This window comes from Schistocerca serialis, chromosome 1 (genome assembly GCF_023864345.2).
Source record: "Schistocerca serialis cubense isolate TAMUIC-IGC-003099 chromosome 1, iqSchSeri2.2, whole genome shotgun sequence".
NCBI lineage: Eukaryota > Metazoa > Arthropoda > Insecta > Orthoptera > Acrididae > Schistocerca > Schistocerca serialis.
Genome location: NC_064638.1, coordinates 831,729,084 through 831,746,721, shown reverse-complemented (window position 1 = coordinate 831,746,721; position 17,638 = coordinate 831,729,084). Strand labels below are relative to the sequence as shown.

Here is a 17,638-nt window from a genome sequence, read left to right as displayed (position 1 = left end):
GTATTCAAGAAGAGGAATATTAATATAGGTTTCTCGACGACGAACAGACTAGGCGTGCTTTTAAGGAATAACATTCATGAACGCAACGTCTTACATGAATCAGGTGTTTACAAACTTATGTGTGCCACATGTAATGCAGGTTACATAGGGCAAACCGGACGAAAATTGGAAACAAGGTTCCGTGAGCACATTGCACTTGAGAGGAAAGATATTGCCGAAAAATCGAATTTCGCAGCCCATCTGGTAGCAACTGGTCATACAACTCCAGATTTGACATTGCAATTGAAGTTGTTGCACGAGGGTAAAAAAGGTCGCTTCCTCGACCTTATGGAAGAGATGGAGATCTTTTGTCATAATAAAGCTCCAGATATCGCGCTACTTAATGAGCAAACGATATCGAGAAGCACACAGTTTTGGGAATGCTTCTCTGATTTCCTATGAAAAAAGTCAACTTGTGGCCAATTATCACAATTAGCAATTCGTAGTCAGTTGCTTGTTATCCCTTATATACAACGCCTCAGTCATAGTTGCTACAAGAACACTTACAATGGCCTCTATTCCAACTATCTCAACACATAGACACACATGTTTCGGTTTGTTTTAATAACATTACTAATTTCGGTTTTTAAAAAGATGCTCCTTTTTTGTTCCGTAATTTGCAGAACTCACGGACGCCTACTGAACATAATTTTACTACAGTCGACATCTCGTAGGCATTGACACAAAGTAATACGAACCGGTTATCACTTTATGTAATTATTTTTAATGTATGTTAACAATTCCTTTGCTGTTTGAATAAGTGCTGGATATCGTGCATAGCCTATGTTTAATTTCTCTAAAGTACGATGAATATTTTTGGTATAAGTAGCACTATTACCTGTCCTTCCTCATGATGGTTTCTCGATGTTTGATGTATACTACCTGTTTGCACCTTATATTTTCAAATTTATTTCAAATACACAATTAGAATTATAGGTACTTCTTGAAGTCTGCTTGTATTTCATATGGATCCCATTACTACTATAAGTTATGTAAAATCAAATTAGTTTATTAATATTCAAAACCGGTTGCTTGGCAACTTCATTACTGTTTTATCAACCTGTGAATGTACATATGGGTTCTGACCCAGTGCTTATGCGGAAGCGTACAACCAGTGAGGGGACGAATGATATGTACATTATCACGCCGTTAAATATGATAACAAAATTGATACTCTACACCCTCAAAACTTCTTGTTGTTTTAAATATTATTTAATGGTATATGAATTGTTACTTAGTGGCTTTTTTGTACTATTACTATTTTATATATTTGACTTCTCAGTTTTAACGTAATATTTACGTAAATCAAGAACGATGTACTTCTAACCTCCCACGCCAAATGATGGGGCTATGTTTTACAGTAAGCAAACGTGTATATTTGATGTCATGTATGTATGGGTTCTGACCCAGTGCTTATGCGGAAGACTATAATCACTGTTATAACACTGCTAGCTTGCCCAAAGGGACAAATGAGACGTACATCAGCATGTCGGTTAAATATAACAAAATTGTTTATCCACACCTACAAACATTTTTGTAATGAACATTGTGTTTCACGGCATTGTAATTATTAAGTAATGGCAGTTTCGTACTGTTATTATTTTTTTATATATTTGACTTCTTAGTCTTAACGTAACATTTTACGTAAATCACGAACGTTGTACTTCTAACTTCCCACGCCAGATGGTGGGTATTATGTTTTTTTAAAAACCTGTGTTACACCTCATTTCATGTTATTCATTTATGATTCTTTTTCATTATCTTTTGCTCTTTTATATGTCTTACACTCTGACAACTTATCATCGATCTGTTTCATGTTTTATAAGTTTGTTTTTTTAAAAAACAATACGCCAATGTATTTTAGATATTTCCTTCCCCCGTTGTCTGCTATGTGTTGTACGTACATTTTAAATTTGAATTACTGCACGATTCACAAATACACAAGAGTTATTTAGTGTTAATATCTCGCAAAACCAGTAATACTATGTCTTCCGTGACACATGTCACATAGAGGGCGTGTCAAGCCCCGCCACACCGAAGTCTGCTGAACAAGTGCATGTAAACAGCGACCTCAGTCTATGTGATCGCCGTAAGCTTATTGACACCAGTGCTTACTAATTTAAGTTATATATTACAGGTATGTTCCTAACAAGTATTATGTTCATATGCAGATGTAATTGTGATTTTCTGTTTTATATGCTCTGATCATAATGTGAAAAAATTTTTAACTTCTAGCACTGAAGATGGTCACTAAGTGACCGAAAATCGATTTTGCGATAATAAACAAAAATATACGACCAATGCTGTCTATCCTTCTAAGTATACCCATTATCTGGTCGTAGTGCACAGGACACTATGGAGTCGCCAATCAGTAATCTCTCATCTGACTACAAGTGACATCTCCTTCTCATCTTCTATCTCCCCCTGTGGGTCCGGGGATAAGAATAGGCCTGAGGTATTCCTGCCTGTCATAAGAGGTGACTAAAGGGAGTCTCACACGTTTTGGCTTTTATGTGATGGTCCTCTGTAAGGTTTGACCTCCACTCTTCAAACTTTATCCGAAGAGTGAGCCAATTGGGAAGGGCGCCTTCCATGGTGCACCATGTCTGTCGTGTCTTGAGATCTGTAGCCTGCTTCCGCTTCGTCACATTGCAGTCCCGCTAATTCTTCATCTCTTGGGCGAGGACACCTTCCTGGGCGCTTTTTACACCATTGCTGCAGCTGGCTGGCACCCGTGGGGAGGACCCCTGTTCGATGTGGGTGGCAATGAAGCGTACCACGTCATCACTTGCTGGTGATCAAACACCAGCAGTATCTAAGGATTCCAAGTCTCAGTACAATGCAAGGAAGTACGACCCTAAATCATTCCCCTCCCTGGCCACACCATGGGAGGAACGCTGGTCTAAGGATGGCAGCGAACCTTATTCAACTCGGTAGCTCGTATGTACAAGAACTGATGGGGACTCCTTTTTTTCGAAGGAGCCACAGTTTTTTGGAGAGCATTTAGAAGGCAAGTTCGGGGAGGTGGAGGGCTTGTCCAAAATGCTGTCAGGGTCAGTCTTGATAAAAACAGCATCCTCTGCCCAGTCATGGGCATTACTCACTTGTGACAAGCTGGGGATGTTTCCATTACCATTACTCCCTACAAGAGCTTAAATATGATCCAGGGTATTATATTCCACAGGGACCTTCTTCTGCAGTCTGACAACGAGCTGTGCGCCAACTTAGAGCGACAAGGAGTTCATTTTGTCCGGTGCATCCATCGGGGTCCGAGGGATGATCAGGTTGCCTTCATCTTGGCCTCTGAGGGTGGCACATTGCCCAAGAAGGTCAAGGTGATAGTCTACTGTTGTGATGTAAAGCTGTATATTCCTCCCCCTATGCGGTGCTTTTACTGCTGGAAGTTCGGTCATATGTCTTCCTGCTGCACTTTTAGCATCACATGTCCATCAATTCCCAATACTCCATGTGCCCTGCCTCCCATCTGTGTCAGCTGCGGAGAGCAAACAGTTGTAGTCCCATCCGTTTCTCTAATTCTGGTCGGCTCTCCGAGCCGGAAGACTATACCTGCCCCCATAATGGTGAGGGGCAATTCTGTTCTTGTTGCTCCCACACCACCTACCTAGGGAGCACTGCCCCCCCCCCCCCCCCCCAACCATCGGGGACACCAGTCCCCACTTCTCAACTGGAGAAGCATAGAGCTTAATCATCCTCAGTCCTCGAGACTGAATCAGTCAAGCCCTCCCAGTCAGAGAAACCCAAGGTGCTGCGAGAGAAACCCAAAAAGAAGTCCCCCAAGACCAAGGGACTTGCGGTGGCACCCACATCACTGCTACCTACAAGCTTTGCTTCTCAGGATAAGGTGCAAATTATGGCGTCCGCTGAGGACCTAGATCTCGCCGCACCCTCAAATACTATGGATACAGACTGCTCAGGAAATAAATCCATGGCAGCAGGTCACCCTGGGACATAAACTGTGCCTCATTGAATGTTTCATGCCTTCCCAGCCTCACGACCACATCATCCTCCAATGGAATTGAGGCGGTTTTTTCCACCGCCTGGCTGAGCTACGGCAACACTTGCTTTCTGCATTGCCCTCCAGGAAACCCGGTTCCTGGCAATGCAGAACACTGCTCTCTGTGGGTATAATGGATATTACAGGAACCATAGCGACTATAATAGTGTGTCAGGTGGAGTTTGCGGCTGTCCTGAACTCAGTAGGCAGTGAACTTGTGCCCCTTAAAACCCCTCTTGAAGCTATGGCTATCAGGATAAGGATGACACAGGAAATAACTGTCTGCATTGTATATCTTCCTCCAGATGGTGCAGTACCCGTGAATGCATTGGCTGCACTGATTGATCAAGTCCCTAAACTTTACCTACTTTTGGGAGATTTTAAGGCTCCTAACCCCTTATGGGGTGGCTCCGTGATTGCTGGCAGAGGCAGAGATGTCGAAAATTTACTGTTGCAGTTCGACCTCTGCCTCTTAAATAGAGGTGCCTCCACACATTTCAGTGTGGCACATGGCACATATTCGGCCATTGATTTTTTGGTTCTCACCTTCGCTGTACACAGAAGACTTCTGCATTTCGTACTGATCCTCCAGTACTGATGTTACTGAGCGGCCCCTACAGGGAACCATCCACAAGGCTCAGTCATGGTCTCTAGCCCACGGCTTCCAGTTTCCATCCATGAAGTCGTGTGTCATGCGCTTTTGTTGACGTTATACCATTTATTCGGAACCAGAACTTTACCTTAATGACAATCCACTCCCAGTAGTGGAGACATATCAATTCTTAGGATTGGCTTTAGACGCCCGATTGATGTGGCTGCCTCACCTTTGTCAGCTGAAGTGAAAGTGCTGGCAGCACCTCAATGCTTTCGGCTTCCTGAGCAACGCCAACTGTGGTGAAGATTGCTCTACGTTGCTACAGCTCTACGGAGCCATTGTTCACTCCCACCTTGACTATGGGAGTCTGGTTTATAGTTTGGTTGTGCCCTCAACATTGCATTTACTCAACCCAGTGCACCACTGTGGTGTTCCATTGGCAGCAGGAGCTTTTAGGAAGAGTGTGGTGACCAGCATCCTGGTGGAGGCCAGAGTCCCTCCATTGAAGGTTAGACGTGCACAACTGCTCGCCAGTTACGTTGCACAGATTCGTAGTTGTCTTGAGCATCTAAATTACAGTCTCCTTTTCCCATCTACAGCGGTTCATCTCCCTCATTGGAGGCCCAGGTCAGGGCTTAAGATTGCGGTTCACGTCAGATCTCTTCTGGAGCCCTTGCCTTTACCAGCTATACTCGAGGTCCATTCACGTACAGATCCATGGTATACACCTACGCCGAAGCTTTGCCTGTTCAATGATCCGAAGGACTCTGTTAACCCTGCGGCTCTCCGCTGATGGCTTGATGGCTGATGGTCACATTGGCTTCGCGCATGTTCATGGAGGACATATAGAACAGCACTCCTTGCCCGATGGCTGCAGTGTTTTCACTGCAGAGCTGGTGGCCATTTCTCGTGCTCTTGAGCGCATCCGCTCATACCTTGACGAGTCGTTTCTCTTTGTACTGACTCCTTGAGCAGCCTACAAACCATTGACCAGTGCTATCCCCGTCATCCTTTGGTAGCGACCATCCAGGAATCCATCAGTGCCCTGGAATGGTCCAGTCATTCTATGGTGTTTGTATGGACCCCAGGGGCTATGTTGGAATCCCAGGAAATGAACTTGCCAACAGGCTGACCAAACAGGCTACATGGAAACTTCTTCTGGCTATTGGTATCCCTGTAACTGACCTGCAGTCGTTATTATGCCATAAGGTTTTTCAGCTTTAGGAGAAGGAATGGCATAATCTCAGAACGCACAACAAACTGCGTGATCTTAAGGAGATTACGAATGTGTGGAAGACCTCCATGTGGTCTTCTCGCAAGGACACTCCGGTTGTCTGCCGGCTTTGCATTGGCCGTACGTGGCTAACACGTGGCTACCTCCTCTGTCGTGAGGACCCACCTCGGTGTCATTGTGGCTCACATATGTCTGTTGTCCCATCTTGCTGGACTGCACACTTTTAGCTGCTCTGCAGCGAATGTTTAACCTACCCAGCACTCTACCTTTGCTGTTGGGCAACAATACCTCAGCACCAGGTTTAGTTTTACTTTTTATTCGTGTGGGGTGTTTTTATTGCATCATCTAAGGTTGGGTATTTAGCGTTCTCTCTGAGGTTGCCACCCTTCCTCCATTTTAACTCCGTTGCACTTTCTTTGCATTTATTTGTCTTAGGGGTTGTTTTTTCCCTACATGTGTTCATCTCACCTTGTCTTTTTGGGGCGTACATTTTAATGTGTTGCAGAGTGGCTGGCTCATCCGCTTTTATTATTGTGATCAGCCAACCCAGACCATCTGCTCTGTGGTATTAGTACTTCCTTCTACTTTTCCTTGTGGTGTATGTTTTCCCCATTTTTTGTTCATTCCATCCTTTTCCTCTTTAGGTGTGGCGTTGGGTGTCTTTGTACCTTGAGCCTTGCTTGCATCAGGAAAAAGGTACTGATGACCCTGTGGTTTTGGTCCCTTTATACCCAAACCAACCTACCAACCAATCTTTATGCTAACATAAGGAAGTAAAAGGAATGGTTGAGCTCAAAGAAAGCAGCAACTCCCCATACAAAAACCTGTGTGCATACACAAAAGATAATGATACGCATCTGGTAGAGCAGTGATGGTGTGGTTTACTAAGAATTGTTTCCGCAAGATGTAATCAGCACTGCTGACATTAGTCAACAACTGAGACATCTTGCAGACATATTCCAAGAATGATGACTGGGAAGACTGCGTGTAGTAATGTTGTTCCATAATAAAATCTACCCACATTCTGCTAGACAAAAAATGATACTAGAGTTCTGTTGGGAAATCATTCCACACCAACTTATTCACCTGATCTTGCATCGTCAGGTTTTCACCTTTTCTGCTGCTCTCTATCGAACAATCTTCAAGGAACTTCCTTTCCAGTTGAAAATGCGCTCCGAACATTGGCGTTAAGTTCTTTGTCTCAAAACTACACAGTTTCTACAGTTATGGAATCATAAAGTTACCCCAGCATTGGCAGACTGTTGTAAATAGTGAAGGAGAGTTTATTATTCATGAGTAAAGTCTCTGTTATGTGTATCAGTTGTGTTCAATGAACTTCAGGAAAAATGCTACAGACTTATGCAGCAGCGCAATAGTTAGTAATATCTTTAAAAGTGTTATTATTGATTCATGGTACTGAACTGTCATTATTCATGATGTGGTGTCTGAAATGAAGTTTTTTCCATAATGATGTTGCTATAATATTGGAATCATTTTGTGTAATTGGCTTGATGCTTGACACGGTGGGTGATCTGTGTGTTTTAGTTTACAAAGAATAGGTGGACTAAAATTTATTGTTCAGCTTACACTTTTGGAACTGCATTTATGCATTAGGACAGTGCTTTAAATAATTATTAAAACAAGGCTCAGTTTGAAAACTAAATGCTGTAGTCAATTTGCTATGTTTGGCATTGGCTGGCTTTTGGGGTATGCATAGCAGTCTGTCATAAATGAAGATGGGCTGTGCAAGTATGGGCAAGGTTAGTAATTACTCTCTCTGGTCCCTAACAGAAGCTATAGCATGTGTGCAAAGATGTTGCAATTACTGGCAGTACCTGGCATCATCTATAATCAGTTGTATTTGTTTCATATCTTAAGGAAGCATGTACAAAGGGCATTCAAAAAGTTTTGCATGGTCGTCTAATTTTTTTATTTTTTGCAAGAGGAGAATGAAATTTTTTGTGAACATACTTGAAACATTTAGCTATACAATTGAGCCTACTCAATGTAGCCTCCATCAGCTGTGACACATCTGGCCCGACATTCTTTCCATGATGTAAATGCACTTCGGTAAAATTCTGGGGATTGACTTTTACACCATCACTTGACACAGGAAATAAGGTCTTTCTCACTATCAAATGTTTTACTACGCAGGTGGGCGTTCAGACGACCCAAGAGTTAAAAATCAGACGGAGCCAAGTCCGGACTGTAGGGAGGATGAGGAACAATTTTCCAACCCATGTTCGTGATTTTCTCCTGCACCATAAGGGCTGTATGGTGTTTAGCATTGTCATTATGTAGAGTGATGAGCTGACCCAGAAGCTGTGGTATGTGGGTCTTGATGGCACATCGCAGCTTGTTCAGTGACGAACAGTAATGGTCCCAGTTAATTGTGGAGCCAGGTTCCAAAAAGTCGATGAAAATGACACCACACTAATTCCAGAAGGAGGAGGTCATCACCTTTCGGCCTGCTGTTCGTGAAAGTCTTGGTTTCTTCTTCCGAGGGGATTGGGTTTTGCTCTCAGGTTCAGACAAAAACAACCATGTTTCATCCTGGGTAATGACACTGTCAAAACACTGTTTCCACTTTTCAGTAATGGTCTTCATGTGACCCTCGCACACTTTCTTCCTCACCGTTTTCATTTGTCTTGTCAGTAATCTATGCACCAAACGTGCACAGATTTTTCTGTACTATACTGACTGTACCAGTGATACCTCACTAGCCAGTGACAAATGAGTCATTTCAGCAAGCTGTCGTGTTGTCACATATTTGCCATTTTGGATGATTTACTCAATGGTCTCCTTATTCACATCACTCACTTTTGTCGATGGTCTACCACATCGTGGATTGTCCAGTGGAGAGAAATTGCCTTCTTTAAACCTCTGCAACCACTGCTGGATACTGCTGTGATCAACTGTGTCCTCCCCATAAACAGGGAGCAACTTCCTGACAATCAATGTGGCAGAGTCATTGCCGTTCTTGAAGAGGAACTCTATCACCGACTGTTGTCACGACCTGACATACACTTCACAGTCCATTATGGCTCACCTACACCAACTTACAGCTAAATGTTCAAAGTATGTTCTCAAAAAATTTCATTCTCCTCCTGTAAAAAATAAAAAAAAAAATAAGACGACTGTGCAAAACTTTTTGAACACCCCTTGTGATACGTAAATTGTCTTATTCTTATTTAAAAAGTATTTTTCACTTACCACCATCAGAAATCTTGATTGCTTGCAACAAATGCAACATTTTTATGGAGAATAATTAATTAAATAATTCATAATCAAGTTTAAAGTATGCACAATAACGATCTTTATACTAGTGTGATCTGTCAGTCAGTTCGTGCACCACACCAGATGCGCAGAAGGAGCCTAAGATTGACTGTTTATTTGTGACTGTAATCATGGCTGTGGAGAGAAGGTAGGTTGAGGCCAGGAGGTTACAAAAATGAAGGATACATTGCAGGGAGCGTTTCCACTTTCCTATGACATACTGGAGTAGGTGGTAGTGGGAATATACATGGGACTTGTCGTGCACGTAGGTCTGTTGCAAGGGTATGAGCCGTGGAACAAGTGGTTGGGAGCAGCTTGGAATAGGGACAGATAAGGATATACCATAGTTTTGGTGGTCAGTGGTGTACCGCTGTGGGAAGAATGGAGAATATAGTGGAGAGAATATTTATAATTTCAGTGCACAACAAGGTAACTGAAACCTGTTGGAGAATGCTCAGTCCTTGGGTGATACCAAGTTGGGGAGGGGGGGGGGGGGGGGGGGGAAGGTGTACTCCTTTGTAGCTTGGTCAGCAGGTATGTGGGGGGTGGCCAGTGATTGGGAAAATGAACTAAAAGAGATCTGTTTCTGGACAAGAATGTAACTTTGGTCTGTGAAGGACTCTACGATACCTTTGCCATACCTGGAGAGGGACTGCTTCCCGCCCTAAGGGTGTCTGCATTTGTTTGCTGCGTACAGGCTTGATGATCCTGGGTTTCCTGAACTGAGACTGGTAAGCACTGTCAGTCCTCTACCACTGTAAGCTCTGGGCATGCTTCAGTGACCACTGTGCCACGCAGCGGTGGAATGTTGTGTGTCACAGGGAACAAGGATCTTGGCTTGACCTCCTGGATTGTGAGGATGGAATAAACCTCTATAAAAAAAAACCTCAGTCTCAACATTTGCTGTGTGCTGATGAGATGCATGGCTGTTGAGGTGGAACAGTCATTAGCAGGCAACCTTTGGGGAACCTGCTGCACCTCAGTTGTATAAGCCTGCGCAGGCATGCGGGGCTCTGTCTGAGTGGACCCTTATTTCCCTAGCTGCTTGTGGGACCGAGATGGGAACCCTCGAAATCTTCTTCCCCTCCCAGCGGGAAGGGTGTATTGCCTGGGAGTACTCTCACCACTACATCAAAAAGAATGACAGAGGGTAGTCCTGATAATCAACTTGGCAGTAATGGGACACAAGAAGTCACGAATCATAATATCTTTGTAGTGATCAAAAGGAAGGAGGGGACATTTGAAAAAGTGTCCCCCTTCCATAGCCGTAAAGGCTCAGAAGGGTTTGCTATCGCCCTAAAGCCTATGAAACGGTTGTGAAATGGTTCTTTGCTTGTTGAGACTAAACAGGCAAAGCAGGTGGAACTACTTAAGAAGTCACAGAAATTGGGTGAGTACGACATCATTGTTGAGTTGCATAACTCCCTTAAGTCCAACAAAGGTGTGTTACGATAATAGATGTGGAACAAAGGACATGCAAGAATGATGGAGAGATTGAGAAGACTGCCACCTTTATTGTGACATTCAATTCTCTGATGCTACCTGAACATGATAGGTTTCCTCAGACTTAGGGTTAGACCCTATGCACCTAACCCTATGCAAGGCTTCAAATGCCAGCATTTTGGCCATACAACGCTGAGTTGCAGAGGCAAAGCAACTTGTGGGAAGTGTGGAAAGGCAGCCCATTAAGCTGGGACTGACTGTCCATCTCCATCAGTTTGCATTAACTGCTCTGGGAGCCACCCAGTCTGGAGCCGAGCCTGTCCTGTTTTTGCAGAGGAACGCAAAATTCGGGAAATCAAAGTGACCAAGCAGATCCCCTATGCAGAAGCCAAAAAGGACTATCAGGCAATGAAACCCCCTGTCTTTGTCACTTCTTATGCTTCCTTGGTGCAGAAACCTGTGACTAAGGTTGACACTTTGACTCTGACAACATCCAGCGTGCCATTATCCACCAATAGCAGCTGTACTTGCACCTGCATGTGCCAAAGCAAAGTGAAAGACATATCGATCTAGGCAGCTATGGTGGAAGAGACCAGTAATACTTTCACAGTGCCCAGCCCGAAGGCAACTCCCAAAGCATATTGCCTCTCAACGCCTGTTTTCGGTTGTTCTGTGGGGTTCCCTGACATTGTCCTCAGGATAGGGCTCCCAGAGCAGTCTTCAGTTTATTATGTGGAACTGTTTGCTACCCTGAGAGCAATGGAGCAGATGAGACGGCATTGTGACAAAAAATTTATCTGCTCCGATTCTCAAAGTGCCCTTCTTGGTGTTGGACAGATGTACCAAGCATATCTGATGGTGCAACAGGTGTAGGATACTCTCCTCCTCTTGCAAAGGCCAAACAAGGAAATCCTCTTTTGCTGGGTTCGGGGGCACATAGGCATCCAGGGAAATGAACTTGCTGCTGCTGCTGCTGCTGCTGCTGCTGCTGCTGCTAAAAAGGCTTGCTCACTTCCCCCTCCTGCTCACTGTTCAGTACCTCTGTGAACTGTCACTTCATTTGTGATCAGGAAGGCCATATGTTGGTCGGAGTCTCGGTGGCTGGAAGTGAGGAACAATAAACTACATTCCATTAAGGCTTCAGTGCGACCCTGGGTCACCACTTTCTGCTTGCGGCGGTGTGAAGAAGTAGCCCTTACTCAGATTAGTGGGACACTGTCCATTTGTGCATGGCTTCCTCTTACATCGGGAGGAGCCCCCAGTATGTCAGAGATGTGGGACACAGCTGTCAGTATGACATATTTTAACTGAGTGTGTTATATATGAGGACCTGAAGGTTGAACTGGGTCTCCCACAGGATCTTCCCTCTTTTAACTGATAACGAGACCAGTGTTGTTTGTGTCTTAAGATTTTGTGTGGTGTCCGGAATTCTCCTCAAAATACTGGGTCTCTCACTATTTCTAGGTCGCCATCCAGCCACAGTTATCTGTCCTTTTTTAACATCATCTTTACAGGTATTTTATCCATGATTTTTAGTTATTCCACTGTGTCTCACTGGGATTTTATTCTGGCCTTTTCTCTGAAGCTCACCTTCTTGGGATTGCTTTACAATTCCTGTGGTGGGATGAAACATAGTTATCCAGTTTATTGCTCTCCTTTCATAGATTTTCACAATCACCTTCGGTGTATTGTTATTACCAGGGTGCTTATGACCTAACTGTTCAGTACCCTCCATCATAAATCATAGATCATCGTCAGGGATTACTACTCACTGTAGATGTGATCATCATGGGTGGCTAAGCTATACTGGTTTCATATGTTTTGCTTCCTGTTGTGATTTATGTTTAAGTGTGTATGATGCTTTGTTACCTAGTGCAGTAATCAGACGGGTACTAACACTTGTTTTTTCCTTCATATAGTGAATCAATATTTGGATATAGAGATCTCAAAGTAAAGCTTTATTACACAGCTTCAAAATTGACAACATACTTGGGAATGACTTACAAGGAGAAGATTGACCCAGGCAGGAGTGACGGAATTTGTGTAAGTTACATTATGCGTTATTGCAAGTTATTCTTAAAATTCTTTCCATATTGCCAGGACCTCTCGCCCCCTCCTCCTCCTCCCCCTCCTCTCTCTCTCTCTCTCTCTCTCTCTCTCTCTCTCTCTCTCTCTCTCTCTCTAATGGCTTTAAACATGCAAAGAATCAAAGTAATAAGTATCTTGATTAGCATCTGGTGTTGTGATCAGTCACCTCAGCTTTCTTTCAGTTGTTGAATTGAGAGAAAAAAACTGTTGACATTTGAAATTCTATAATATTTTGAGTGAGGAAATGTGACATTGGTGTAAGCACTGTACACAATGTTTTGATAATGATAGAATTTGAAGCAAATTTTTACAGAATAAAAAAGTCAAATTAAAAATATTATAGATCTCATTTTGCTGATCACCTTATATGTTTTATTATGTGATAATCATTTGTCTAATTACATGTCATTAAATGTCATGGCTATCATCAAATTATTTTTGCAGAAAATGAGGTATAATACACACTTAAACTGCTGACCATTGCCATTGGTATTTGAGATGTAATGGAATTATACAGAGTGTCCCAAGAGGAATGGTCAGTATTCAGAGCTATGCTAGGAATGAAACAATCATTCGAAGGAAAAAGTCTAGTAAACATGGGCCCTAAAATGCATAGCTTAAGAGCTGTCGTCACTTTTTTATCTTTAATGATGTGAAACACATATTTTGTAATGAACAAGCACTCGTTGCTCTTAAGATATGCATTTTAGAGTTCATGTTTACTACATAATTTTGTCTTGTTTTGATCCATACTCCAAAATGCGGGAAGCAAAGGATTTGAAGTAGAAAAGATTAGTTTCGTAGTATTGAAGGTATACACTTTAGAGCCGATGTTTACTAGACATTTCTGCTTCTAGTGGTCATTCCTGTCATATCCCGAATATTAGCCGTTCCTCCAGGGACACCCTGTATAAAATCTAAAACTTTGGGAGGCCAAGGTTGAAAAAATCATTGTGCTGCAAATAGATACTGACATCTTATAAATAAAGGTAGCAGTTCCCTAGGGTCAGTATGCAGTCCTGAAAAGGTTAGGGACAAAGGTTGTTGTTAAATACATGGTGCCAAAATAACCAAACGTGTACATCACAAGAAGACAGATAGTAGCTTGAGATAGAAAAATCTCAAAGTGAACCATGATCAGAGCCTAACAAAAAAGTAGCTTTAATTGAAAGTTCCTAATGTGAGAACTGTTTTAATGGATGGTAGGTAAATTATCATCCAGTTACGTAGGAAGCAGCTCCTGTATGGTGGCCCACCAATGTGAATGAGAGACAGCTCACACTTTCATAAGTTATCATTCTTTCTCCACTCCCCATCCAGGCTGCATCCTCCACTTGTTAGAATTATTGTTTTCTCTATGAAATTTGTTTTCAAATCTACCAGAATAAATAAGTCATACATGAACAAGACAATATAATTTCAAAAAAGGCAAACGATGTCAAATTTTTATGAAAATTGAGGCACAAGAATGTAAATGGCCGTTGGTTGTAGACAAAATGTGGCTTCATAAACATTGTTTTAGTAACTGCTGGCAAAGTCGTAGTGTGTGAGAAATATTTTCAAAGAAAAGCACCATTTTACATTTAATTATTGTTAGGCAGGGCATTGCCATATGGATATGCAGTGTGTGGCAGTGCTACACTACTAAGGACACCAGAGGCTAAGCTTTTACTGCCTTTCCTCCTCGTTTCTCGAGTGTAAACTTTACCATGATGCCACACTGGCCAGGTTCTATTCTTAAAGAAAGTGCAAAATTTGGAATGTGATGCAGACTTATTGAAAACTGGATCTGTTGTAATTGTGAGAGAGGAATACAATGTAAACTACACTAATATCAGTATGTATATTAAAAAGCTACGTGTCATTCTGCATCTATAACGTACCGACAAAGTACTTCTGAATTTACTTGTGAGTCAGCACTTGGACAGACTGTGGGATGCCTTCTGTTGGTAAAGAGCCAAAAAGAAACATAATCAGTCATTTCAGAAAGAATGGACCAAAGTTTATTCTTTTCCTACTCAACTATTGCTTATTGTTTCATTCAGTTGCAAATGGTGGTGGAAACACAATATTCAACATAACAAATGTGTGAAAAACCGAAAATGTTACAGAACAATAATCTGTGTTTGAAGTAAACCCCCTTCACACACACACACACACACACACACACACACACACACACACACACACACACTTACTTACATTTCATTGTTTCACTAGTGATTTATTTAAATTGTTCCTATAAAAAAATCTCCTGAAATTGCTGTTTCCTGGGACTAAGACCTTTTGTTAAGAATTTGCGGAAAGAATTTGTGTGCACATGGTGAAACTACTTTACATTTCATATATTTTGTCACGCAACCCATCTTATTTGAATGAGATGAGAGTGAGGATGCAGCGATAATCAGTCCAATGAATGACAGTAATTTCTCTATATGCTAAATGTTACCCAGTATAAATGTCAGTAGAATTATTTTGCATTTTAAGATTGTTAGCAGCCCAAGTCTGGCCACTGAAACTTGTAGTGTAGTAAGATCTAATTAATTTTTGTAAGTACATTAAATGTACTTAAAAGTAGGGACCTGATGGGTTTAGTATGTGGTTAACATTTCGTTACTAGTGAATTTAGTACATAGATCGACAGTATGTCAGGGGTGCAACCATTATTTAGAACAATGAACAAGCTGTAGTGAATTCAATGGAGATAGTCTAGTCCTATAAAGAAACATCTGCAGAACTTATGTCTGAATAAATCTGTAATGAGTCACCTGAGAATGCTGTGAAAAATGAAAAGGATGAAGGTATCTCTTATCTTAGGTTTGGTAAGGGCATAGATTTGCAACATCAGTCTTAATTTGTGCCTGACCATCTGAACTGATAAACAATTAGTAGGGGACTGGAAAATATAGCATCTATTTTTGGCAAAATTCGCGTCTATTTTTTGTGAAGTTCACATATATTTTTGTCGAAATTCATATCTATTTTCTTTGTTGGCAAATGATTAGAGGCACAAATTTAAAAGGTTGTCACACTACACGAAGGCAAAGCAAGCATTAGTTCTTTGAAGTTGACTGTTAAAAAAGTGTGCTAGTTAGAAACTTTTTGAATGGAATGTTTACTTTTGCAAAAATGTCAGTATCCTTGTATTCAGAAATAGCCTTTTTCTTCATTTGACTGTACTTAAGCTTTCAAAAAGATTGTTCTGTTGATCAGCAGCAGCGTTTTCCTGCCAGTGAACTGACTGCATCTCTGATATAGTTTTCTGGACATTGTCTGTTTTTTCCTGTCCAATTTCAGATTTCAAAATATGCAGACTACTAATTTTGACCTTTCATGTGCATTCATAGCTGTATGACACATGCTTGACAATGCTACAGGTATGACTGTCAAGACACTGAATGCAGAAGAAGAACTGAATGTGTGGCTACTCCATTCTAATGTTATGGGAAGAATTTTGGCACACTCCAAAAAGTTACAGGTTTTGTATTCCAATTGCTATAGTGCAGAATGCGGGCACTCTAGGGTACAGTGGCAGAGGGCTGTGAACGGAAACAAACTAGAATTCTGACTGCCAGAGGGGAGAGGAACAGTGTGGGGAGACAGACCCCGCCTCCATTTTGCTGGGCAGCAGCCTACAGCAGAACTGACATTTCGTCACAGGGATCGCCAATATCTTCTGGTGTTGTAAGGGTCATAATTGAAATCTGTGATGGACTAGGATTATTCACTTCACTTATTTCAAAGTAAGAAAACAAAACAATGAGCAATGCATAACACAAAGCATTCAGGGATGGCCACCACGCAATTGCTTGTTGAGGTCAGCAGAGTATTGTTAACAACATAGTTTAGGTGCAACTTCTAGCAGTATTCGATGCAACCACAGTTCGAAACATCCACGACCTAATTTGCAACATTTAGTGCCCACATTATATTATCTTTTGAGCTTTTGCTAACAAACAAAAGTATGCGTTTCTTTGCTATTAACTGCTAGATCCCACAGCTGAGTATTGTGGTGCATTACATGGTGTGTATCTTAAATAGACCATTCCACTGCCCACAGTTAACATGGCACCAGATCACTTAGCGTGTTGATATGTTGTGGTTTTCATACACTTTATTTTGCAAATATCTTCTTATGCCCATTATCTTTCCAAATTGGGCTTCACCAGGTGATGTACAGTACCAGTAACTAGTTACATATTTGATATTTATATGCAGAAAATAAAGCTATTTCAAACCAGCTCTGATAAAGTAGCTCATATGCATACAATTTGCTGTAAAATAGAATATATTGAGTAATTTCAAATTTTTGTGTTTTGAGGCAGAGTTTGCCACAATTAGACTTGTCAGCAAGAAAGAACACTTCCAGAGATCAAAATTCAGTTGCATATTAAAGTTCGCTAGTAAGTAAATAGTTTGTAATTTGATCAGTTTCTTTACTTTTTGTTGAAGTACTATTGTTCAATAATATTTTGTTACTTTGCACATTTGTGTAGTTCTGTAAGTTAAATAGTGTCAGTTGCTGCCATTGTGCCATACTGTTTGTAACAAAAATGAAAATATTGGAATATTGGTTTTTCTTTTTTCGCCAACAATTGTAAAGGCATATGGAGCTGCTACTGGACAAGTGACAGTGCATAGAGTGACAATTGTGGCAGCATTCAGTCACTACCTTTTGGAACACAATTAGGGAACATTCCAAGTATGTGGGAAATCTGGGGTGGAGTAACAGTGATACGAATTAGATTAGATTCTCACCATATAGAGGAGGCAAAGAGTGGCAGACAGGCACATTTAAAAGAAGACTAAATTAATAAACAGAGTCTTTCAGATTTATAAAAACACATTCATACATGCACAATTAACACACATTTGACCACTGTTGTCTCTGGCCACTGTGGCGTGACTGTGGCGAGTTGTGATCTTGGCTGAGATGGATAGTGGGGGT

General features: G+C 41.7%; 1 protein-coding gene across 1 annotated transcript in view; it reads left to right on the top strand.

The window, feature by feature from the left end:
* The window catches only part of LOC126484773 (histone acetyltransferase type B catalytic subunit), a 76,558-nt gene that overhangs the window by 24,905 nt on the left and 34,015 nt on the right, over positions 1 to 17,638 (top strand). The window contains exon 4 of the mRNA XM_050108373.1: positions 12,522 to 12,645. Within this exon, the coding sequence (XP_049964330.1) occupies positions 12,522 to 12,645 (124 nt within the window). The remainder of the gene's footprint in view (positions 1 to 12,521; positions 12,646 to 17,638) is intronic.